This window comes from Myxocyprinus asiaticus, chromosome 17, assembly GCF_019703515.2.
Source record: "Myxocyprinus asiaticus isolate MX2 ecotype Aquarium Trade chromosome 17, UBuf_Myxa_2, whole genome shotgun sequence".
In the NCBI taxonomy this organism is placed as follows: domain Eukaryota; kingdom Metazoa; phylum Chordata; class Actinopteri; order Cypriniformes; family Catostomidae; genus Myxocyprinus; species Myxocyprinus asiaticus.
The window spans coordinates 11881085-11906404 of record NC_059360.1 but is presented as its reverse complement, the minus strand read 5'-3'; the positions used below and the strand labels follow the sequence as shown (position 1 = coordinate 11906404).

Genomic DNA, 25320 nt, shown 5'->3' with positions numbered 1-25320 from the left:
TCACAAATTGTTTTGTGTAAAACAAAATAATTAAAAAAGAATATATATAAATAAAATTGAATAAAATTAAATAATAATAAAAAATAAAAAAAAATCCTGGCTAGCCAAGAGAGAACGATATAATGTCCATTCCGGTAAACATTCTGGGAACCCCCCCCAAAAAAAAAAAAAGCTAATAAATAAGCCTATAAGTGCCTATTTTAAATATTGACATGTTGGAAATTACTTTTTCTTTTTTTATATTTCAAAGAATGTTTTTTTCTTCTGTATGTGTCAATGTCAATAAACAGCAGGTTCTCATTGTGACAACTTACCCCATGAGACAACACGTCCCAGAGTATAGGACCTTGGGAACTACATAAATAATATCTCTTTTCCTGGGCAATGACGGGGGAAAAAAGGTTCACTGTTGAAGGGTCAAAGCTTATTTGTAGCCAATACTTTCTTTGTTGGCTTGCCAAGACTAAAGAAATCCTTCCCCAAAAAATTTCACTGGAGTAAAAAGTGTGACATGTAGAACTAAAATATTGATTATAATAAATTATTATTGTAACAGGCTACATTTGTTTCATGAGAGAGAGAGAGAGAGAGAGAGAAATATATATATATATATATATATATATATATATATATATATATATATATATATATATATATATATATTCACCCCCCACCCAATTTTTTAAGGAGAAAATAAGAGAGAGATAGGCAAAGTAGTCCAATCCATGGTTATGATTGGTGAGATTATCACACAAGCAGAGGGAATGTAGAGCTCAGGCTGCCTCCGTGCAGTCATTCCATCAGGGTTGGCGTATGTGGAATGTACCTTGATTTGAGTTTGGATTGCCAATTGGATCTCCCCAAGGGCTCAGGGGAGATCCAGCTGCACTGGTACTCACTGTGCCAGCTGGTCCCTGTTTGGCCGGGACTGTGTGAAGTTTTTCTGGAGGATGGGAGAGGCAAGGGGGGACAGGAGTGTCTAATGGAATGTTAACGAGATCACTTTATGTCTTGTATCCACTTTCCTCCTGCCTTATGCTTTAACCGTGCCATCATCCAAAACAAAGAAGCTTTCTGGTGTATGAAATGTTGTTGTTGGAGAAACGTTGACCAACACAGATGGCTGTTGTCACTTGGCTAGACTTGAAACAAATGTTTGATGGGCGAACACATTGAAAAGGGTTGTGCTGCCCAATTATCACACCGACCCTTTCCACAGATCCTCAATGGCAGTTCACTGTCTGTTTATAGCAAGCAAAGCCAACAGAAAATTAGCAGGTGTCTGTAGACAAGACCAGCCAACCCAAACCAGCAGGCACCCTGCCGACTCGAACGCAATTATTGCCAAGCTATGCACATTTTGTGGCTTTAATCAACACATGGGTACAGAGGAGAGGTCTTTCTCCCCCATTCTTAGATTATTATGATGTCTCAGATAACCGTGACATGCCCATGTCATGTTAAGTGTCCTTAAATACCTTTATACTTTAAATTGTGTGATTCTTAGTGCTGTTAAACCCATTCACAGCTTTTGTAATTAGACATCTGGACTGAGCCTTATTGTGGTTTTTCCAGCTTTCAGATAAGTTGAAGTTTTGACCCCAGCCCTGAGAGATTCCTTAAGTTAATGTCTTTGACAGCAATCGTCTTCTTTTAGGCAATACATCCACAAAACTTCTAATTACTCTGTGAAATCTCAATGTGTTCAGAAATTAAAACAACACAGTAATATAAAGTGATTTCATTATGTTTTCACAGAGATATATTTAAAGGGATAGTTCACCCAAAAATGATAATTATCTCATCATTTACTCACCCTCATTCCATCCCAGATGTGTGAATTTCTTTCTTCGGCTGAACACAAAAGAAGATTTTTAGGAGAATATTTCAGCTCTGTAGATCCTTTCAATGCAAGTGAATGGTGGGCAGACATTTGAAGCTCCAAAAATCACATAAAGGCAGCATAAAAGTAATCCATACGACTCCAGTTGTTTAATATATATCTTCTGAAGGGACGCAATCGCTTTGGTTGAGAAACAGATCAATATTAAATGTTTTATTTTATTTTTTACTTTACAGTAAATCTCCAGTTTCACTTTCACTTACAGAGTGTGGAATTGAAAATGGAGATTTTTAGTAGAAAATTACTTAAATATTAATATGTTTTTCACCCACACATCATATCACTTCTTAAGACATAGATTTAACCACTGGAGTCTTCTGGATTACTTTTGTGCTGCTTTTATGTAATCTTTGGAGCTTTAAAGGTGTGACCACCATTCACTTGCATTTTACAGTATGTACCTACAGAGCTGAAATATTCTTCTAAAAATATTTGTTTGTGTTCTGAAAGTCATACACATTTGGGATGGCATGAGGGTGAGTAAATGATGAGAGAATTTAAATTTTTGGGTGAACAATCCCTTTAAGCTCAGAGGTTGCTCTTGTTAGTATCAACTTTGTCTCAGATGTTTCTCCTTAAATTCCTTTGGAGAAATAAAAATAGACATACATTAGACAATTGTTGGCATAAAGTAAGAGTACAGATCAATGTGGACTAAATGTAGATCTAATTTGTGACTATGGTTGTGTAAACCTGAGCTGTGGTATCACAATACGTTAAGATTAAATATTGTAAGTTTTGGGACTTATACAATAAGACAAGTCCTTTCAGACCTAAACTGTGGTCAATACATCTTCCATATTTCTTGTAAGTGCCTTTTTGACCTAATCGTGTAAGAATGAAGAAAAGAGATAGATATAGAGGGACTTCAAACAAGAGAATGTGAGGTCAGATGGAGAGCCCTTTCACTTTAAAGTCCCTCATCTGGCTTTCATTTGTTGAATTCCATGTCTTTTACCTATACAGGCTGCAATTTTCACAAGTTCCTGTATCTGAAGGAGTCACATGATATCAGGCCTGTCCAAAGTTTTCAGATAGTCCAGTCACCGGCCTGTTTCACCTTTTACATGTTCATTAGGGTGTTCCCTAAAGCAGAGATTGCCAACCAGGGGTACACACATCCCAGGAAGTATTTAAACAGGTACCAGGGGATACTTGGAAAGATATTGATTTTACATTTTTAAACCTGAAAAAGACAACAGAAATTATGAGTTATGGGTGAATGGGGAATATTAAGGGTGTCAATAGATTAAAATAACAAATCATGATTAATCTGATGTTTTTTCCATTTTCTTTTAAAGGAAATAAAACAATATAATTTTAGTACTGTATAACTTTTTGTGGACAACACTGAAAAAATTTATATATCAAGAAGCTACTGTCTTGGTGAGTCTGTTTTTCACCCATAGTATTGCTTAATTTAGTTTAAAAGTGAATAATTCATTGCAATAATAGCCACTTTAATAATATTAATTATAATGCTTAATGATATCCAGTAAGTTAACAGGAACACATTTCTGGTTTGGTGTCCATTAAGGGTACTCATGGGGTGTTTGGGGATACATAAAACACACACACCCACACACACACACACACACACACACACACACACACACACACACACACACACACACACAAACTAGTGGGAAACAGTGCTCTAAATAATACCCCTCAACACACACACACACACACACACACACACACACACACACACACAGATATTAATAAATTAAATATAGCAAAGTCAAGCTGCCCAACTTATCTTTCGATCATCTTGTCTGATGGACAGTGATTGAGACAGAGAAAGAGAGAAAGTTAGAGGAAAGCGGGGTGTGAAATGAACCATTGAGACAGTGTCCAATGAGTGGTGTGTCCAACACCTGCACTGCCTATTCACCCAAATGTTTACACACTGTCATCCACAATTAATGGCTCTCAGGGGTAGGGCTGCCTGCCCTCTGCTGGGGCCCCAGACCCTTCCTCGGCCCTTATGAGTGCCTAATTGAGCATACCACCCTTCTGATTATATTAACAGCCTAGTCCCAGGGACCTTCACCCTACCGGCAAGGGGGGATTCACTCCCTCTGTGCCAACACGATGGAGGAGGGAGGGAAGGAGCAAGAGGTCGAGAGCGCAGAGTTGTCAAAATGTCAGCAAAACGTGGCCCTTGCTGTTGGCAAAACCAAGCTAGAAATGTGAACTGGGGGCATTCAGAGGTCCCTGTCTTTGCAAGGACAGGACCGCCAGGCCTAAGGCTGGCTGGAGTACAATATTATATTATATTACATTATATCATACTACTTTATTATATATTAGTAACATTTAATTATTTAAATTTTAAAATATTATACTGTATCATTATAAAATATAATGCTGAATAACATTAATAATGTTAATAATAATAATTGTGTTTATTACTACATTAAGAAATAACATAAGTTGCTTTAACAACAGATGATGTTTTTAAGGTTAATGCTCTGTCAACTTTTAATTAAATCAACAAAGCCTACCTCCCTACTCTAAACCTTAAACCTTAAACCTTAACCGTTGTGCGTCAATTTAAAAAAGTTACTCAGAGGTCCTTAGAGGACTAAAATATGCCACAATAATATATATTAATATTATTTTCTACTTTCAATTAGTGATTATTATTTATTTAATTTTTTTAACCAACATCAGTCCTGATCATAACTACCAAATGTTCATTTATTTTCAGGATTTTAACCCTTTAAATGCTAGTCTGTTTATATAATGCCACTGTTGTTTCTTATGAAAAAACAAACAAACATGTAATTATTTCCATATACTAAATGCTAAGGGGAATAATTTTTTTATTTATTTGCTTATTTATTTATTTTGTATTATCACAGTCTGGGATATGTCAATAATTAGCAGCAACATTGATTTTGATGCATTATTATTTTTTGTGCAGTAAAACACACTCTGAAAATCCATGCCAACACACCCACACAATTTTAGCTGCTTCATTTATTCAACTGGCCTGCAGTGCTCTATAATACAGCAAACAGAAAATAGGGAAAAAGCACGTATTTGCTCCATAAGCTAAACATGAGAAAAATGGCACCATCTGGTGGAAAATATTAAAAATTTAAATTTTGAAGCCAGGGCTCCGGAATGAAAGCAGAATATCATAGAATTCATGATTTTATGATCTGATGGCACTGGGATCAAATATTGCAGTTTTAATGGGTTTCAATGGGGACATTTTTTTCTTAAGGTCCTGAGTGTAACTATTTTGTGTACACAGTGTATTATAGATGTATTATAGGGACTGAGGTTGAAATATCAAAATTACCCCAAAAATACACACCTTTGTCAACATTTATGCCGTTGGCATTAACACAGCCAAAATTATCGGAAAAACAAAAATGAAAAAGACAAAAATGTCCCGAAGGTTGCACAAGAGTTAAACCTAAACTTAACTAATAGTGTCATAACAAGCAAATGTGACATGAAAAACACAATTGTTGAAAAAAAAAAAATAAATAAATAAATTATTATTTTGTGGTGCTTCTATGATATTTTCGGCTCTTGTGTCGACTTGCGTGCTCTTCAGTACTCATACCCCGGAGCTTTGCATTGAAAGTGTAACACTCTATCAGTTGAGCTACCACACAATTTAACTGCACACGAACAAACTTGTAAAAGTAGTTGGTTATTTTTTTTATTTTTTTTACAGTAGCAAGAAAAAGTATGTGAACCATTTGGAATTAGCTGGTTTTCTACATTTAAGTGGTCATAAAATGTGGTTTAATCTTCATCAAAGTCACAAGTAAAGACAAACACAATGTGCTTAAGCTAACAACACACAAATAATTATAATCTTTCATATCTTTATTGAACACATCCCATTAAACATTCACTGTGCTGTGGAAAATGTAAGTGAACCCTTGTATTTATTAACTGGTCGATCCTCCTTTGGCAGCAATAACCTCAACAAAGCGTTTCCAGTAGCTGCAGATTAGACCTGCACAACATTCTTCTTTACAGAACTGCTTCAGATCAGCCATATTTTTAGGATGTCTGGTGTGAACAGCTAGGTAATTCCACAGCATCTCTATTGGGTTAAGGTCTAGGCTCTGACTGGGCCACTCCAAAAGCTGGAACTTCTTTTTTTGAAACTATATTTTAGAGGATTTATTTAGATGTTTAGGGTCATTGTCTGGCTGCATCACCCAACTTCTACTGAGCTTCAGCTAACATACAGCCAACCTGATATTATCCAGAAGGATATCTTGATTAACTTGGGAATTAATTTTTCCCGTGATGATGGCAAGCAGTCCAGGCCACAAAGCAACAAAACAGCCCCAAATCATGATGCTCCCTCCACCATACTTCACTGTTGGGATGATGTCTTCATGTTGATATGCGGTGCCATTTTTAGGCCATAGGTAGTGCTGCGTGTTCTTCCCAAACAATTCAACCTAAGTTTCATCAATTCACAAAACATTTTCCCAGTAGCATTGTGGAGTGTAAATTGGTCTTTGGCAAACTTCAGGCACACAGCAATGTCTTTGTGGTGTCCTGCAATGGACACCATGCCTGTTTAATGTTTTCAGTTTCGTAGACTTATGAACAGATATGTTAACCTGTCCAATGTTTCCTTCAAGTCTTAAGCTGTCACTCTAGGGTTCTTTTTTAACTCCTTGAGCATTCTGCAGTGTGTCCTTTGAGTCATCTTGGCTGGTCAGCCACTTCTGTAGGGAGAGCATCCACAGTACTAAATCATCTCCATTTATAGACAATTTGTCTAACTGTTGACAGATGAATATCCAAGCTCTTCGAGATAACTTTGTAACTCTTTCCAGATTAATGCAAAGCAACAATTCTTGATCGTAGGTCTTCTGAGATCTCTTTTTTTGCAAGGCATGGTCCACATTAGCAGATGCCTCTTGTGAATAGTAAAGTCAAAATGTTTGAGTGCTTTTTAAGTCAAAGTAGGTCTAAGCCACACCTCCAAATAATTTCATTAATTGGATGCCAGGTTTGCCAACTCCTGACTCTAATTAGCTTTTGTAGACATCAGTAGTCTAGGGGTTCACATACCCCCCAAATAATCAAAACAAGCAAGTACAACACCCCAAATATTTATACAATGATCAATGGAAACATATAAATTCTTCACACTGTAACCCCCCCAATGTTCAAGCCAAATCTATGCCCTTGTGTAGGTCCCCCTCATAAACACGGGGGGTGGATTACTGAGAATGGAGGCAAGAGGGCAAGCTGCCGTGTCTCTTCACACCTAAAAACGCTCACTCACTGTCATCTGAATCAGTGTCAAAAGCGAAATCCCATGAGAGAGAGAGACACAGCGTTTGCTCGATATAGACTTAGCAGCAAGAGAAAATAACAGGTTTGAAATTTTAAACTTCAGAAAATTAAACTTTCAATTCAGTTTGTTTTATATCTGTATGTATAATGTCTTATATAGTGTCTTATACTGGAAATGTACTCTTGCAAATAAAGCTTGAAATAAATTGAATCTGCCTATTTGATCCTATTATGTAAAAAGTCCACTGGAAGATTTTTCCCAACTTTTTACATAATAGGATCAAATAGCCAGATTCAATTTATATCAAGCTTTTTTTGCTCAAAACAAACATTAAAATATAATCATAAATATATTGACTTTATACTTTAAATATTTAATAAAATTATATTTTTACATGCCATAAAATCAGTGTACATACATACATGGCATGTAAACATAAATTTATCAGATATTTATACCTGTAGAAATGTGTCTAATTAACTCGCAAAGAAACAATTTTCGCAATATTCGCAAAGAAACAATTAAAATAAATGATGACTAACACATTTCTTGTAGGTTCTTTGAGACAAAGTATAAAGTCAATATATTTATGATTATATATTAGTGCTTGTTTCAATGTAAGTTTTATATATATAAATATATATCTATATCTATATCTATATCTATATCTATATATATATATTGCATAAATAACATGAAGCCTATTATTAGGACCTATAAGGTTTGTTTTTGCTTGTGACATTATTTTCATACACAGCACATTTCCCTCCTCCTAAATTCTCATTACTGTGTCCAATATTGTACTTTTTCTGTATGTTTTTTGTAATTCCCATTGTTCTCAATAGTGATTCTCATTAGCTTATTGTAATACAGTGCTGTGATTTCTTCTTTTTTTTGTGTGTGTAGATCTCATACTAATGTTTTTCAAAAATTCAAACAAAATCTAACATAAAATAAAGGCAATCTGAGTAAACACAAAATACAGTTTTTAAGTGATAATGTTATTTATTGAAGCAAAAGTTATCCAATACCAACTGGGCCTGTGTGAATAAGTATTTGCCCCCTCCTATGAAATCCCCAAATCTATGAAACTGCATTAATAATGGGGTTCAGCTGGACTAGACACACCCAGGCCGGATTACTGCCAGCCCTGTTCAATCAAATCAACACCTAAACAGAACTTTTTTAGCAGCATGAAGTTGGCTAAAAGTTCTCACCCAGTAGCACACTATGCCAAGGTCGAAAGAAAATCCAGAAATGATGAGGAAAAAGGTGATTGAAATACATCAGTCTGGACTCCACAGAACCACCATTATCTCCAAATGGAGAAAACCTGGAACAGTAGTGAACCTTCCCAGAAGTGGCCGACCTTCCAAAATTCTTCCAAGAGCACAGCGACAATTCATCCTGGAAGTCACAAAAATGCCTAGGACAACATCCAAGGATCTGCAGGCCTCTCTCGCATCAATAAAGGTCGCTGTTCATGACTCCACTATCAGAAAGGCACTGGCCAAAAATGCCATCCATGGAAGAGTGGCGAGGCAAAAACCACTGCTAACCCAGAAGAACATTAATCTTGTCTGAATTTTGCCAAAACATACCTTGATGATCCTCAAACCTTTTGGGAGAATGTTCTGTGGACTGATGAGTCAAAAGAGGAAATGTTTGGAAGACAGGGGTCCCATTACATCTGGTGTAAATCAATCACAGAATTCCACAAAAAAGAACATCATACCTACTGTCAAGCATGGTGATGGTAGTGTGATGATGTGGCATTGCTGCTTCAGGGCCAGGGTGACTTGCAATAATTGAGGGAAATATTCCTCATTTTCTCTACCAGAAAATCCTAAAGGACAACGTCTCGTCATCAGTCCATGAGCTGAAGCTCAAACTCAACTGGATTATGCAGCAAGACAATGAGCCAAAGCATAGGAGTAAGTCCACCTCTGAATGGCTCAAAAGAAGCTAAATTAAAGTTTTGGAGTGGCCTAGTCAAAGTCCTGACTTGAACCCAATTGAGATGCTGTGGCAGGACCTTAAATGGGCAGTTCATGCTCGAAAACCCTCCAATGTGGCTGAACTAAAGCAGTTATGCAAAGAAGAGTGGGCCAAAATTCCATCACAGCGTTGTGAAAGACTGATCCCCAGTTATCGGAAGCGTTTGGTTGCAGTTGTTGCTGCTAATGGTGGCACAACCAGCAAAAAAAGTATAGCTGCTTATGAAAAAACGGTTCTATACCATTTATGTTTTATATGCCGGTGGATAACAGACCCGGGGTGTCCGGTTAGAGACTTCAATATAGAACTGATGGGGTTTGGGAATAACCCATTTATTGTCACCACACTCAATACAATGATGCAGTTGAGCTTAGTTTGCTTGAGTATGCGTATTTATGTGGTTTCCTGTAAGACAGAAAATATAATGCAAAGCATAAGTATATGCAGTGTAACATAATCACAATAAATATAATAACAGCAATTACTAAACTCAAATAGATTAAGCTACAAACGATTAATAAATAATAGAAGAGAAAATGTGCCATTATATGTACAGATATGCACTCTGTATTGCTTCAACAGAGTGGCTGAAACCTGACACCTAATCAGCAAGCTGTTGGAATGGCTCTGTGTTGTGCGTTAGTGCGCATGCGCGCACAGAGTTGTTTATAACTCATAAATATGTATAAATATACCACTTTCCTGGATAAATGGCACATAAAATATATATCTTAACTATAATAACAATATTTGTGAGGAAATCACTATGCAAATATACATGAAACAGGTTTACAAACTTGTACAGGTTCATCACTAGCACACAGCTTTGCATGTGCTTTAATTTGTCCCCATAAACAGTCCAAAACGTTAATAAACAGTGAATAAGAACAGTGTTTAAATGATATAAAACAAACTGAATATATGGCAAGCCGATTTATCTTTAAATATTCCCAGCGTTACTCGACATAATTGCATTTTTTCTAATTGCAATTGCAGGGCTCTACAATAAATTTTTTACTAGTACGAATTCCAAATATGGAGCTCTGCAATTGCATTCATACTAGTAAGAATTTCAATTAAAGCGCTCTGCAGCTCCATTCTAACTAGTAATAAATCAATAACAGAGCACTCTAACTGATTTTTTACTAGTAAAAATGGCAATTACAGAGCTCTACAATTGCATTCTTACTAGTAAAAACTTGTATTCATGAGATGCAAAGCAGAAGCGGTTACACCCATTACCCTTTTCAAATCCAGCCTTAGGTTAGGCTATGTTTAAATAAAAAAGGTCATGCGTGGTGTGGTTAAATATTAGCATTAAATATTTTTAGATTATTTAACATTTTTTAAGCTTATTTAGCAAACATTTTAATTGCAACAATAATAAACACAGATGAACAAGTGTATGTGTTTATTTATTATTTAGCATCTTGAAACTTTCTTTCCAAGCTGGGCAGAGCTGAATGCAGAAGAGTGAGGATTATAATCGCATAGCGCCCTCATGTGGCTTTATAGCAATCTAATTGAAAACACTGCATGTTACCAAATGTTTAAAACATCTAGAAAATTATAATATCAGTTCTGAGTTGATAATAATGTCACCTCAGTAAATTAGTAATAATAATAATAATAATAATAATAATAATAAAAGTCTCTTGCCATTAATCTGAGTTAATGGCAAAATAAAACATCTTTATGATTACATCTGCATAATCATAACAATATTTTAACAGAATAATTTTAATCAATCAGTGACTTTCTACTCCTGTGGTGGATCATGGGCAATATACCTTCGGCAAGTGAAATCACAATGCATTGAGTGTAAGAACCAGTTAACATACTGTACAGTATGTAGTAAACGAATTATGATACCACTACAAAATCGTGACACAAATAGAAGTGCACTATAAGTGGATATGGGGCAATTTCGAAAACAGCCCAGCTTACATAACAGAATTGGTAATGATTTTAATATAATAATTTTAATACATTTACTGTATAATAATAAAAATACGTACATTTGCTCTCTCTCCCTCCAAACTCCCTATCCACATGTTCTATATTTGTTCAATCATCTCTTTGATATATGAAAAATAAAACATCATTATATATACAATATATTCTATTCTACTATTTTCTAATGGTCTTGAAAATGTCTTGAAAGTTTGACATTATCTGGGCATTCTGTAGATCCATTTGTGATAGATATACAGTATCACAAATAAATGTGCTGGGTCACTAAATACCAGAGTATGTAATTATGTTTGGCTAAACACCCATGCATTTAAGAGTTCATTAAGGTTCAACCAAAGCTGTGCCACTTGCACTGACAGACCTCTGTATTTTATTGTTATTTAGCAGGAATTTGGACACTGGATCATAGTTTGTGAAGAAATTGTTATTTAATCAGCTAATTGTGCTCATAAAAAAAAAAAAAAAAATGCTGTTGTGTCTCGATTAAGGCATTGAAACTTTTCCATATATTACAACCAACTTTAAAGTTCCATAACTACAACAAGCAACCTCTCTGTGACCCCCCAGCATAGTTTGGGGGGCATACCATTGTACTAGTGAACTGTGCAGTCAATACATCTCCTATAACCTCACCCTTTCAGATCCCATGCCCTCAAATGACAAGGCGGCCAGGACGTTCCCTGATGTCACCCATTACTCACAGCTTTTCTGATAGAGACCATGGGTCAATTAAACTTGCAGTGTTCCTCTACTGGGTCAAAAGTTTAGTGGGTCACCACCACCACATATTCCCCCTAGTTATCTAATCCTGTTCTCTGGAGTGTTTTCTGTGGGCGGCCTCTTCGGAGGCACCCAGAATCAAAAAACATCCTGGGTTTGTTTTTGAATTTAATTTAACATAATTGTGCAGAAACAAGGATAGTGGAAATACAATAATTCATTTTGGGTTTTTCTTTGCATTTTGATGTTATTTAGTGACAATTAAGCATTCCAATTATCATTAAAATAACAAAATTAATAAATCAATATTTGTTTTATTATTTAATTCATGATTAAAAATAATTGTGTATAGACAGGATAATTAACAAGAGAACTGTATTTCTGTATTGTTGTAATAAGAATCATCATTGAGAATTATTAGAATTACAAAAGTAAAACATCAGAGCACATTACATTAATGAGTTTTATTATTATTATTTTGGCTTGGATTTTTTTTATTTTTGTTCTTTTTGAGGCTTTATCACCCTGTTATAAAATACACATTACAAAAAAAATAAATAAAAATAATAATAATAATAATAATAATAATAAATAAATAAATAGGAAAGTTAACTTTTTTCCCTGAAGCAAATGTGTCAGGAATATTTATTGTGTAATTAATAATGCACTAGTAAAACTTCAATCCTCTAGGCACATTACAGTAATGAGATATTATTATAGTAATGAAATTCACCCTGATTCCTGAGTTATAAAATATACATTACAAAGGAAAAAACTTTGAGGACGTTAACTTTTTTTTAAGCATATTTGTCAGAAATATTTATTCTGTAATAAGAATTACACAAGTAAAACGTAAATCATCTGGGCACATTACAGTAATGATTTTATTATTATTATTTTGGGTTGGATTTGTATTTTATTTTATTTTTGTAATTATTATTTATTTATTTATTTATTTATTTATTGAGGATTCTAAGATAGAAAAACACATTAGGCCTACACAGAAAAAAATAAGAAAATAAATAAAAAACGTTTATCAGAAGAAAACAAAAAATCAGGAATATTTATTGTCAGAAAATTATGATAGTTGCTGTTTTTCTATATGTAGATTAGATGGTTGATTCCAGGTCATATGAAACAGCATTTGTAACATTGCTGCTATATTTATTCATGTCAAAAGTTATCAATAATATGCATTGTGCAACCTCATGTATTTTTTTATTTTATTTTTTTATTGTAACTTGCCTATTTGCTTCTTAGACCAAATTATAGGGAGTAGTGTAAGGAGTTGCACTGGCTTTCACCATCTATTAAAGAGCTGTACACTCTAAAAGCAAATGTGGTCAGTAACTCTTTAAAGGTTCTCCAAACCAAACTCCCTGCAATGAGACAATGGAAAGACCTTTTGTACACTTTTGTACAACTAAATATGTCATAGCATTAGATAACAAAGTTTTAGAATGCAGGCTAAGTGGTATTTATTTTCAATATTTTTTTATTTTTTTTTATTTAAGTCAAAAGTCCCAAAAAAGTTTTTTTTTAGGTTTTAAATTATAAAACAATGTATAAAGGCTGATGTTCTGATCTAAACAGTAAGGACACCTACCTTAGTTGCAAAAATGTGTAGACACTGAGCACTGTGTCCCTCCTGATCTTTATGCATATGGCGTCCCCTTGTGTATGCTTGTATTCAGTACAATAGTGGAAAGCCCATTTTAAAATATTCGTCTAATTCCAAAAAAAAAATAAAAAAATAAAATAAATAAAGAAGAAGAAGAAGAAGAAGCAGAATTACAATTAATAATTAAGCCTACTTGAAACAAATATATATATACACACACACACACAAATTAATAACTTATGATCATTTATACACCTGCAGACAGAAGTTTGGAATAATGTACAGCTTTTACTCTTATGGAACAAAATTGGTACTTTTATTCACTAAAGTGGCATTCAACTGATCACAATGTATAGTCCAGACATTAATAACGTGAAAAATTACTATTACAATTTGAAAAAAAAATCTTCAGAACTTCTTAAACTACTTCAAAGAGTTCTCATCAAAAAATCCTCCATGTGCAGCAATGACAGCTTTGCAGATCCTTGGTATTCTAGCTGTCAGTTTGTCCAGATACTCAGATGACATTTCACCCCACACTTCCTGTAGCACCTGCCACAGATGTGGCTGTCTTGTTGGGCACTTCTCATGCACCTTACAGTCTAGCTGATCCCACAAAAGCTCAGTGGGGTTAAGATCCATAACACTCTTTTCCAATTATCTGTCGTCCAATGTCTGTGTTTCTTTGCCCACTCTAACCTTTTCTTTTTGTTTTTCTGTTTCAAAAGTGGCTTTTTCTTTGCAATTCTTCCCATAATGCCACCCCCCTGAGTCTTCTCTTTACTGTTGTACATGAAACTGGTGTTGAGCGGGTACAATTAAATGAAGCTGTCAGCTGAGGACATGTGAGGCATCTGTTTCTCAAACTAGGGACTCTGATGTACTTATCCTCTTGTTTAGTTGTACATCTGGCCTTCCACATCTCTTTCTGTCCTTGTTAGAGCCAGTTGTCCTTTGTCTTTGAAGACTGTAGTGTGCACCTTTGTATGAGATCTTCAGATTTTTGCCAATTTCAAGCATTGTATAGCCTTCATTCCTCAAAACAATGATTGACTGACAAGTTTCTAGAGAAAGCTTTTTTGCCATTTTATACCTGATATTGACCTTAAGACATGCCAGTCTATTGCATACTGAAGCAACTCAAAAACAAACACAAAGACAATGTTAAGCTTCATTTAACAAACCAAATAGCTTTCAGCTGTGTTTGATATAATGGCAAGTGATTTTCTAGTTCCAAATTAGCAATTTAGTATGATTATTCAAGGATAAGGTGTTGGAGTGATGGCTGCTGGAAATGGGGCCTGTCTAGATTGAATCAAAATTATTTTCAAATAGTGATGGTGCTGTTTTTTACATCAGTAATGTCCTGATTATACTTTGTGATCAGTTGAATGCCACTTTGGTGAATTAAAGTACCAATTTTCTTCCGAAACAGCAAAATCTGTACATTATTTAAAACTTTTGGCCGCCATGTGTAGGCTATATTAATAACAATAAAATAAATAAATAAAAAAAAAAAAAAAAAAAAGAAATTGAACAAAGTAATATAGTCAAATATGGGAACTGCTTTTAGGGGCCGTTTACACGACAAAGTTTTCAACTAAAAACGGAAACCTTTTTATGCCTTTTGGCTGTTCGTTTACACGACAACGGCGTTTTGGGGCCTGACAACGCAAACTTTTGAAAACGGGTTTCAGAGTGCACGTTTTTGAAAACGATGCCGTTATCGTGTCCGTGTAAACATACAGAAACGCGAATTTGTGAAAACGATGACGTCATGCGCACACGTATTACGTGTTATATAAAGAATGATGGATTGATAGGCATCAGTTTGATATGGATAATTATCAATATGAATACAGGTGTCAGTGCAAATAACAATAATCAACAATTTATTCGTTTGGAGTGTTTTGTATGGAGTGTGAACATTGTACAGTAGTCAGAACCTGCAATTTGAAAATCTTGAAATTAATGTATGGATTCAGATAGGAAAAATGTATTTGTATTTTAAATGTTATTTATTTATTTTATTTTATTTGATGTACCTTTACCCTGCAATTCATTCACCCACCGCTTATGTATATAGCCTATAGACAGAGATGTGAAGCCATGTACAGTATTCAATGATATGCTTAGAATATGAAATCATGAGGCAGTGAAAATGCATGTTAGATCCAGTGTCCACAAGACCTCTCTCTCCGTCATAAGATATCCATATATCAGAGTTCTGTCTGATATCCAAAACCAGTCAACATCAACAGCTTGTTATGTTAACTTACTCTCCTACCAGCCCAAGAGTCAGCAGGGGGAATACAGAAAAAGGTAGGAGACGATGTTATGGTAAAAATGAGCAGAGTTTATTGAGTAATCTTGAGAGTTCAGTCTATACGCATGCGCGCGAGTACTTCAAAACAACGCGCGAGGCATTCAAAACTACAATGGCGGCCTACAGGACTGTGTATGTGCAGCAAAGTAATTGTAGTAATAAAGCAACCTAATCGTCCGTCCAGACAAAATTGCTCGATGCTTTCGCCATCTTCATTGTTTGTATTCACCGCTCTGTGGAAGAATGTTTATGTGCGCAGGCGCGTAGTGTTTCTTTACAAAGTGACATAGTCAACTACTGGCCTGGCATGTATAGTACAGCGTTTTTAGCCGTTTTCGCGGATCCGTGTGAACGGGGAATCGTTTTGACAACGTTGTCGTCTGTACGCGAAGCTTTTCAAAAACGCAAAGTTAAAACGTTTCCGTTTTTAGTACATCGTTGTCGTGTAAACGTACCTTGAGTCAAAATAGTGGAAAACCTAACAGCAGACTCACCTACGTTCATAATTCAGATACAGTTACTGAAAAATCACACACACACACACACACACACATACAAATAACTAAACAACAATACATCACCATCCTTAAGCATACTCATCATGACAGCAACCTTTATGAAATACAGAACTGCCCCACATTCTCCGTTCTCTTCTCGCCGTGGGCAATAGAGTCATAACACGGGGACGAATGGCTGAATACATGCAATATTTTTAGAGCGCAGTGCTGTCACATGGAGGCGAAACGCGGATGCTTGACAGCCGGGGATGAGAGTGTCACACAGCAGGTGGAGACAGACTACTGAAGGAAAGAACCAGACGCGAACCGACCACAAAATCAAATAGCACATTCGATGAGGAAGAGAGGAAATACCAGAGACCCAATCCGCTCTGAATGCGTGAAAAGTGATTGCGGTAAGACTCTTTTATGAGGTTCTGATATTTTTTGCGAAATATTGCCTTGCGCTGTTACTGGGCAACTGATTTCTAGCGCATTGCCCCGCATGCAATCGGATATTATTGCTGTTCCAAATAAAAGCATCTGTTCTAGAAATTATCCACTTAATGCTTTGCATGTTGTTAAGCTACACATGTACGACATGTCTTCTCCTTTCACTGTTTACCAACAACCGCTGTCTTTTGGGGGCTTAGAAAACTATGTGATGTTTTCTTTTTTTTTTTTCTTTTTTTTTTTTAATCGAGGTTTGCGATCATTGCGATACAAATGTTACTAATGTGGGTAAACAGAACCTGACACAAAAATACTGGTATTCCACATCGAACGAATTTAGGTGAGGTTGAGGCCTTTATACATTTTGTATCATAGGCCTATGTAGTTTATAATGTTTACAATAGCATATTGTGTAATACAGGTAATGATTTTAATGTACAGGAAATAAAGGTTACATTAGTCAAAGGCATTCTGTTTATGCGTGAGGCACTGCATCAAAGAGGGAGGGGTGATAGATAGATAGATAGATAGATAGATAGAAGACAGACATATTAAAATGGTTTTACATGCATGCATGATTGCATATGAATCACAGAATCAAAAAATAGCTAACGCATATGAGTCTCAGCATGCATGTCTAATCTTATGTAATCACCCTATGGCAGTGAACCGTCATCACATCCAGATGCAGTGTAAAAAATATGCATGCATGTGAAAGTTTTGAGGCATCCCTTAACCTTAAAGGAATAGTTCACCCAAAAATGAAAATTTGCTGATAATTTACTCACCCTCAGGCCATCCAAGATGTATCTTGAGTTACTTTCTTCATCAAAACAAAATTTAAGACTTTTAGGATTTCATTTCAGGCCTCCTCCTCTAACCAATGGAAGTGAATGTACTCCATTTTTTGATGGTCCAAAATGCATATTTAGGGTGCATCAAAATAATCGACACGACTCCAGTCGACAAATAAAGTTCTTCTGAACCCAAACGATTGATTATTTTGAGAAACAAAAGAATACTTATATACTTTTTAACTACAAATGTTCGCTTCCGTACATCTCTGTGACGTGCGCTCATGAGAGGGATGACATAAGCTCGTTGGTAAGGTCACACGTCACGTGGAGGAGTCATTGTTTACATTGTTTTTATTTTATATTGTTTTGAAATTGTTTTGGACTGTTTTGGTTTGTGAACGGCACTTGGTCTGTGGTCTGTGCAAGTTTCTCTTGTAAACAGTGACGTGTTTCCTGACTCCTCCTCCACGTGACGCGTGACATTACCAATAAGCTTACCCTCTCATGAGCGCACGTCACAGAGATGTACGGAAGCGAACATTTGTAGTTAAAAAATATATAAGTATTGTTTTGTTTCTCATAGTAATCAATCGTTTGCGTTCAGAAGAACTTTATTTGTCGACTGGACATTATTTTGATGCACCCTAAATATGCATTTTGGACGGTCAAAAAATGGAGTACATTCACTTGCACTGTTTAGAGGAGGAGGCCTGAAATGAAATCCTAAAAGTCTTAAATTCTGTTTTGATGAAGAAAGAAACTCAGATACATCTTGGATGGCCTGAGGGTGAGTAAATTATCAGCAAATTTTCATTTTTGGGTGAACTATTCCTTTAAATTGCACTCTTTGATCTCTAGGCAGAAAATATAATCCCTGTGATTCCCACTCTTGAAAATCTGCTTGTGGGTTTATCCAGCACTGTCACTAAGGCACTGCAGTATTCACATTCTCTCTGTCTCTTCTGTTTTCTTTTCAGCAAACCATGGTGGACCCATTGGAACCTGATGACCAGAGTAAATTCAGAGAGACGCAGTTTGAAACCCCTGCTGCAGCCTCTGAAGCACCATGTCTACCTGAACCAGTTGATGATAGAGAGAAAGAAGATGGTGTGGATTTCAGTCTGCAGACAGAACCCAGTCCTGAACCTGTACCGAGCTCTGAAGAACCACAACAGCCACAAAACAACCAGAACAGTCAACCAGAAGAGGTAAAACTGCATCTGGATCTTTTCAATTTTTACTCGCCTGCTGCAGAAGGCAGCCGTTATGTCCTGACAAGCCCTCGCTCACTTGAGGCATGTGCACGATGTGGGGTGAAACCTGTGGAACTTCTGCAACGACCACTGTCTGATTTTGCCCGCGAGGCACCCGGTCACAGCATGCGTGTCGCCACTGGAATGTTTGAGATATACGAGAGAGATAGACATGCTAAACTCCGACAGTGCAGAGAGGAGAGAGAGCGAATTATTAGAGAGGAAAAAAGATGGATTCTACAGGCAGCTCTCAACAACAACAGTAGTTTGCTGGCTTCAGAGAAGTCACAAGATCCTATTAATGCTGGATTGTCTCAGCAAGCCAATCACAGTTTAACTAGTTCAGGGCCAGCTCCTAAAACGTCACCTGCTTGTAGTGGTGTATCCAAAAAATTTTCCACATCAACAACCCCTAAATGTACAACACCAGGATCAGGAAAGCTTACTAAATTTTCAGCATCCAGCTGTTCTGTAAACTCTGCTCACACTTCTAAAGGAACATCTGTTAAAAAGCCCAAGTCTTCTCCTGAAGCAGAACCTGAGGGAAAACCTCCAGGGTCAGTAATCCAACGGTCAATCCAGTCAGCTCCAACAGGGCAGGGCCCAAAGAAAACCTCCGTTACTCCCACAAAAGCTGCAAATACTTTCCCCAGATCAATAACAAAACCTTCTTCTTTTCCAAGGACATCGACTTCACTTGCTCCAATAGTGTCAAAATCTGCTGTCCAAAGTCCTGCCAGTGGCAGCATTACTCCATTTGCACAGCAAAATGGACACATCATTTCCAAATCAAAGGTTAGATGCAGAAGCCACTCGCTGGAGTCTTTGCAAAGAAGGCGTGACAGGTTTTACACCTCTACTGTTTCAACAACTACCACCACAACTACCACATGTACCTCCTCAGAATCCACTTCCTCATCCTATAGCTGGGATGGTAGAGATCACTGGGCTAAGACATCAAGCCCCCGTGCTCGCACTCTAGCTACCTTTGACTCCCTGATGGGTCGCAGTTTGAGCTTGGGGGACCTTAGCCACTCTCCACAGACATTGCAAAAAGTAGAGCGCATTGTAAAGGAGGTGAAACGTCGTGGACTTAAAGCTGTTCCAGAACGTGACCGAAAGATTGCTGCATTAATGCTAGCCAGATACCAAGAGGAGGACATAATGAGTCAAACTCGCTATGTAGCACACCTACAATGGGACAGTGAGCGGAGACTAGAAGAACTGCGACGGGAGCGTGAAGAGCAGGAGAAACAGAGGGCTGTGCAGCAGTGTCAGCGTGCATGGCAGTCACAAGTTTCTACCCGGCAGCGCTGGCTTAGCCAGCAGGAGCGAGATGCTGCACAAGTAAAGCTTCGCCAGGTGGTTGAAAGTGAGGAGCGTTGGCGGGAGTTGGCCGAGCAACAAGAGCGCAGCAGGTTGCAGAAGCTGCAACAGACTGCTCGTGAGGAGAAACACAAGAAGGCACTACAGGAACAGAACCTTAAAGCTCTGGAGGAGGAGCGAGCAGTCATGGTTGAGCAGGAGAAACTTCTCCTCAAGGAGAAACTGACCATCGCTGAGCTGAAGCGACAAGAGCGAGAACACCAAATTCAAGAAGAGCGTCGTGGACTCAACCGTGCTGAGAAAAGGCGGCATGCAGCTCTTATCCAAGAGATTGCAAGACGAGAAGCAGACGAGCGTGAAGAAGCACGTAGGACAGCAGAGGAGAAACTAAGTAAGTCCCTGGAAAACTACGAGCAAATACAGGAACGACGTGGGCAAGAGTTAAAGGAGAAAGCTAAGCGAGAAGAGAAGCAGATCCAGAGAGCACGACTGGCCGCTGAGAAACGTGAGCAACAACAAAAGGAACAGATGGAGGCAAGGGCAAAGGAAGCTGAAAAACGAGCACAACAAGCCGTTCAAATGGCCGAAGAGCGGGCACGGGAGAAGGCTCAACGTGCAGTGCAGAGCAGGCAGGAAAAGGAACGGCTTCAAAGACTTAACCGTCAGCGTGTAGAGGAGGAGGAGAAACAGCGCCGCCTAGAATTGCTGCAGTCCATTGAGCGCAAACTAGAAAAAAGTGAACAAATTTTCAGAGAAAAGCGTGCAGTGTTGGAAGGCGCCAGATCAGTGGCACGTGCCTCTTTCCATGTGCGGGACCGTGTCCGCGAAGAGACAAATATGCGCACATTTGACAAGATGGCCCTGGAGGCTCAGTTAAAAGCAAATTTAGTTGAGAAGTGAGCTCTTTAATGTTCAACTTGTTTGCTCTTTCCATGCACATCTGTCTAGAAATAAGCTGTGCTAGAGCCTACATGCTAGCCTCATCTCCAAACCACAGCAACAATTTTGCTGATTGTGCCCTCAAGTGTCATGTAAAAAGTTTCATATTTGTTTTCCTTTATTCCTGACGCTGGATCATTTTCATCATGTCATGTGAAGAAATATTTTTTCAGATTTATTTTTAAATGTTACTCTCGGAACTTTGTGCTTACAGTATGTGTGGATAATCATCTGTTTGGGCATGAATGTCCTTTTTTTGGTACTTGGCAGACATGTTGCTTTGGGAACTGTACTGTTTAGTATATAAAGAGTTCATTGTTTACCAGGAGGCTTGGCACTATGGCAACAGAGATGGCTTCTTTCTAAGGCTGGCTTTATTTTAGGGAAAACCTTGTTTTAGGAATCTAGGTTGTAAGAGGGTGACCCATAACTTGACTGTGTAAACCAAACTCCAGTGAATTGCTGACCCAGCATTGCAGCTGGGAGTAAGGTCATGACAAAGAATGATCTCAGCACAGTATAGTTGCTGATGAAGCACAGGAGCTTTTGATCAGCAACAGAACCATCAGTTCTCAAATCCACACTGACATCACCTGCACTAATTCAGGTTTGATTGATTTATTCTTTTCTGTTCTTTTATCTCTTTTCTTTTTTTTTTTTTAAATAAACTTCATTTTGAGCATTCTACTTACCATTCAGCTGTGTTCGGAATGGAATTCTAGCTTACTATGTTGAATACTGCACAGTATACACTGTATACTACTCAAAAATGATAAGTAGGCATTATGCAACGATAATGATTAAAACATTAATGTTACATTGTTGTGAAATTACCTCAGCATGTTACATGTGAGTGGAGTCCAGTTTTTACTTTGGAAATAGATAGTTATTTTGTACTTTTAATTCATTTTTGTGTAAAACTGTCCTAACTTTTGGCAGTTCAGTCAGAAAATGAGCCAAATTATAGATGTTAAAGGTGCACTCAGTAATTTTTTCCTCATTAAAAAAGTTTTAAAAGTAATTTTTAAACATGTATAAAATCATGAGCAATCACATGAGATGAAGAACCCAGTCAAATCAGTAACCTTACAAAAGCTGTTTTATTCTACATGGAGAGGGTCTCCTCATGGGGGCTGCCATGTTAGAATCACATGACCAGCCAAATACTACTGGCTTAGTCTCAGTAACCGCCTTGATATTGCACACTTTCTTATACACATGGCTGACTGTGTATAGTGAATTTCTACAATGGCATCTGTAACTAAAATCTATTGATTTTGAATGATGCTGCATCCACACCGCTAGGTGTCACTGTAGGTCCAAGATTACAAAAACTTTTGAGTTACTGAGTACACCTTTGAAAATCACAGTTGTACTTGCAGTTCATACGTCACAGTGGAAATGGAAGGTCAAGTCGTGTGTGTAGCATTGCGGTGTGAAGTACTGAGACCATGCCTACATAAAATTAGCATACTGTGCACAGTATACATACTATATACTGCAGAAATACACTGCCTGGCCAGTTGCATACTTTAATATTCCATTGGACCGCCTTTTGCTTTGATTACGGCATGCTTTCGTCGTGGAATTTTTTCGACAACCTTATGCAACATAACAACATTTACTTCCATCCAGAGTTATTAATTTTTGGCAGAGATCTTGTATTGATGACGAGTCGAAACACTCTGTAAAGTCTTCTCCAGCACATCCCAAAGACTTTTAATGGGGTTAAGTTCAGGACTCTGTGGTGGCCAATTCATGTGTGAAAATGATTCATCATGCTTCCTGAACCACTTTCACAATTTGAGCTTGATGAATAGTGGCATTGTTGTCCTGGAATATGCCCGTGCCGTCAGGAAATAAAACAAATCTATTTGTGGGATAACCTGGTCATTCAGTACATTCAGGTAGTCAGCTGACTTCATTTTATTGCCGTATAATGACCCTGAATTGTCGATGTCCCTGATGCGTCTATTGCTTTGGAATAGGGTAAATATGGACTCATCAGACAACATGACCTTTTTCCATTGCTCCACAGTCCAATCTTTATGCTCCCTAGCAAATTGAAGTTGTTTTTTTCCGATTAACCTCACCAACAAGTGGCTTTCTTTTGGCCACACAGCTGTTAAGTTCCAATCCTGTAAGTTCTCGTGGCATTGTGCATGTGGAAATGCTCTTACTTCCAAAATTAAACATACCGTGAGTTCTACTGTCGATTTTTTTTTTTTTTTTTTATGATGTGACTTCACCAAGCGTTTTAGTGACCTCCGATCATGATCATTCAAGCTTTTTTCACCACCATCCTTCCAGGTTTTAATAATGCGTTGGACGGTTCTTAACCCAATTCCAGTGATTTCAGCGATCTCAGTTGTTTTCTTTGCTTGATGCAGGCCAATAATTTGCCCCTTCTGAAACACAGTAACATCTTTTCCACGACCACAGGATACGTCTTCTGACATGGTTGTTTAAGAAATGAGAAGCTGCACACTGCATCAGTTAACCAGCTCTCATGTTTCTAAAAGTGCCATGTCAATCTGGTACATATCTAGAGGACAGGATTTATGGAGAGCATCAATTTTTGTGTGAAAAGCACTGCAGTGGGCATTTCTTGACACACCGCCCAGTGAGTTCCTATGAGAGCTTAACCCATAGTGATGCTTATCACGCCAGCCATCTGTCACAGGGTTTTTTCAGCTGTACAGCAGTCTAGATTCTGAACAAAAACTGTATTTCATGGGTATAAAATTTTTAAATCCCTCGAAGTATGGGCTGTTTGGAAAATTATTGTAATTATTTAAAAGATTATTGCACACATTTTTTATCCTCAAGAGAGGTCAGCTATTAAGCATTTGTATGCATGCCCTCTGCAGCCTAAGTATTATTATTTTAATATTCGATAAACAAGTGTCAAGCTTCTATGAAATTATTGACTCTGGTTTGTCTCTTCTGACACAGGTTTGGGAGTGGACAAGATGGTGTTGACATCCGTGGGCTGATTCAGTTAAATATGCCCTAAGAGACTGCAAAAGACATTTCAATTTGATCACAGGCCCCTGATTCCCTTTCTGGCAGTGACTCAGCTAAGCATGACGTAATTGGGAGGTTAACACTGATAAACACTATAAACACTGAAGCCATGCTACTTACAGGATATCCAAGATCACACATCAACACTGCTTTTAACAACATAAAATCCCAAAAGAAACCATTTCATTTGTGTACACGATGCATTGCAGGTTAAATTTGAGAGGCTATTTAAATGAAAGCAAATAGTGGTGCTTCTTAATAACAAACAGTTAATCGACAATTATTAATTAGTGTGAAGGTTTCATTGCTAGTTATCTCAATGGCATGAATGTAGACAATTAAGTTGCATAAATCATAAGACCTATTGACAAAAGCTAGAGTAAACTGCAGGTATACAACATTTTGATTTTATTACTGAATTTATATTATTGCAATCAATATTTAATTTAGCTGTAAATTTTGCCGGCAATGTCATGAATATTTCCTTTTTTTTTTTTTTTTTTTTTGTGCAAAACATGTCTTATCAAAGCATTATATATATATATATATATATATATATATATAATATATTATTATGATTATTATTATTATTATTATTTTTATTTATTTTTTTGGCTCAGCACCACTTATTGTTACTTATAGTGAAAATATAGTTTTTTTGTAGGCAGCAAAATCACAGCCTACAGCAAAAAGAAAAACCAAAAGAAAAAAAGCGGTTTATTAAAAAGGACATGCAGGGTGACATTTTACTTGAGAACCAACAATGATTTTTTGAAAATTGCACACTATAAAAAAATAAAGGAGAAATAAATTCCAACCTCTTTTCATCAGTTATATATTTGGACTTTTTTTTATTTATTTATTTATTTATTTTTTTTTTTATAAATGTCTTTGGAAGGGTCAATGTAAACGTAAAGTACTTATAGTTCCTTAGGCTTCAGGATAGCTTTTAACATAAATAGCATCATTTAATTTAAAAGGTGATGTGTGAATTTGTTTTGATGTGTGGTACTTTATAATAATAATATTAATAATAATATAATTATTTATACCTTAGAATAAAATTCTCTCTCCTATCCCAGTTTAATATGCAGAGACAGGTATGATTAAGCCATCAGTAGACTGATTACCCTGAAAAGTATAATCAGTGTGGTGATAATCATCCTGTGCCATGTATCACAAAAAAAAGC

The 25320-nt window shown here is 36.9% G+C and overlaps 1 protein-coding gene and 1 long non-coding RNA gene across 4 annotated transcripts; one reads left to right on the top strand and one right to left on the bottom strand.

Annotated features, from left to right (window-relative positions):
• Nucleotides 1-7908: 7908 nt before the first annotated feature.
• LOC127455225 (uncharacterized) lies at nt 7909-16549 on the bottom strand. The gene is made up of 3 exons (XR_007899646.1): nt 16420-16549; nt 13498-13619; nt 7909-9602 (listed from the first exon to the last, which is right to left on the bottom strand). It is a non-coding gene; the product is annotated as an uncharacterized LOC127455225 (long non-coding RNA).
• Nucleotides 16550-16605: 56 nt separating this feature from the next.
• Nucleotides 16606-24942, top strand: LOC127455201 (coiled-coil domain-containing protein 177-like). 3 transcript variants are annotated; one of them, XR_007899644.1, is made up of 3 exons: nt 16606-16751; nt 18563-21710; nt 24059-24942. XR_007899644.1 is itself a non-coding variant. In XM_051722891.1 (3 exons), exons 2-3 carry the CDS (start codon nt 18569-18571, stop codon nt 24117-24119), a joined length of 2553 nt encoding a protein of 850 aa, XP_051578851.1. In that variant the 5' UTR covers nt 16606-16751; nt 18563-18568; the 3' UTR covers nt 24120-24942. The 3 variants fall into 3 exon arrangements, 2 of the variants coding, with proteins under 2 accessions (XP_051578851.1, XP_051578852.1); XM_051722891.1 differs by having other exon boundaries at nt 18563-21060; XM_051722892.1 differs by having other exon boundaries at nt 18563-24942.
• Nucleotides 24943-25320: the final 378 nt, after the last annotated feature.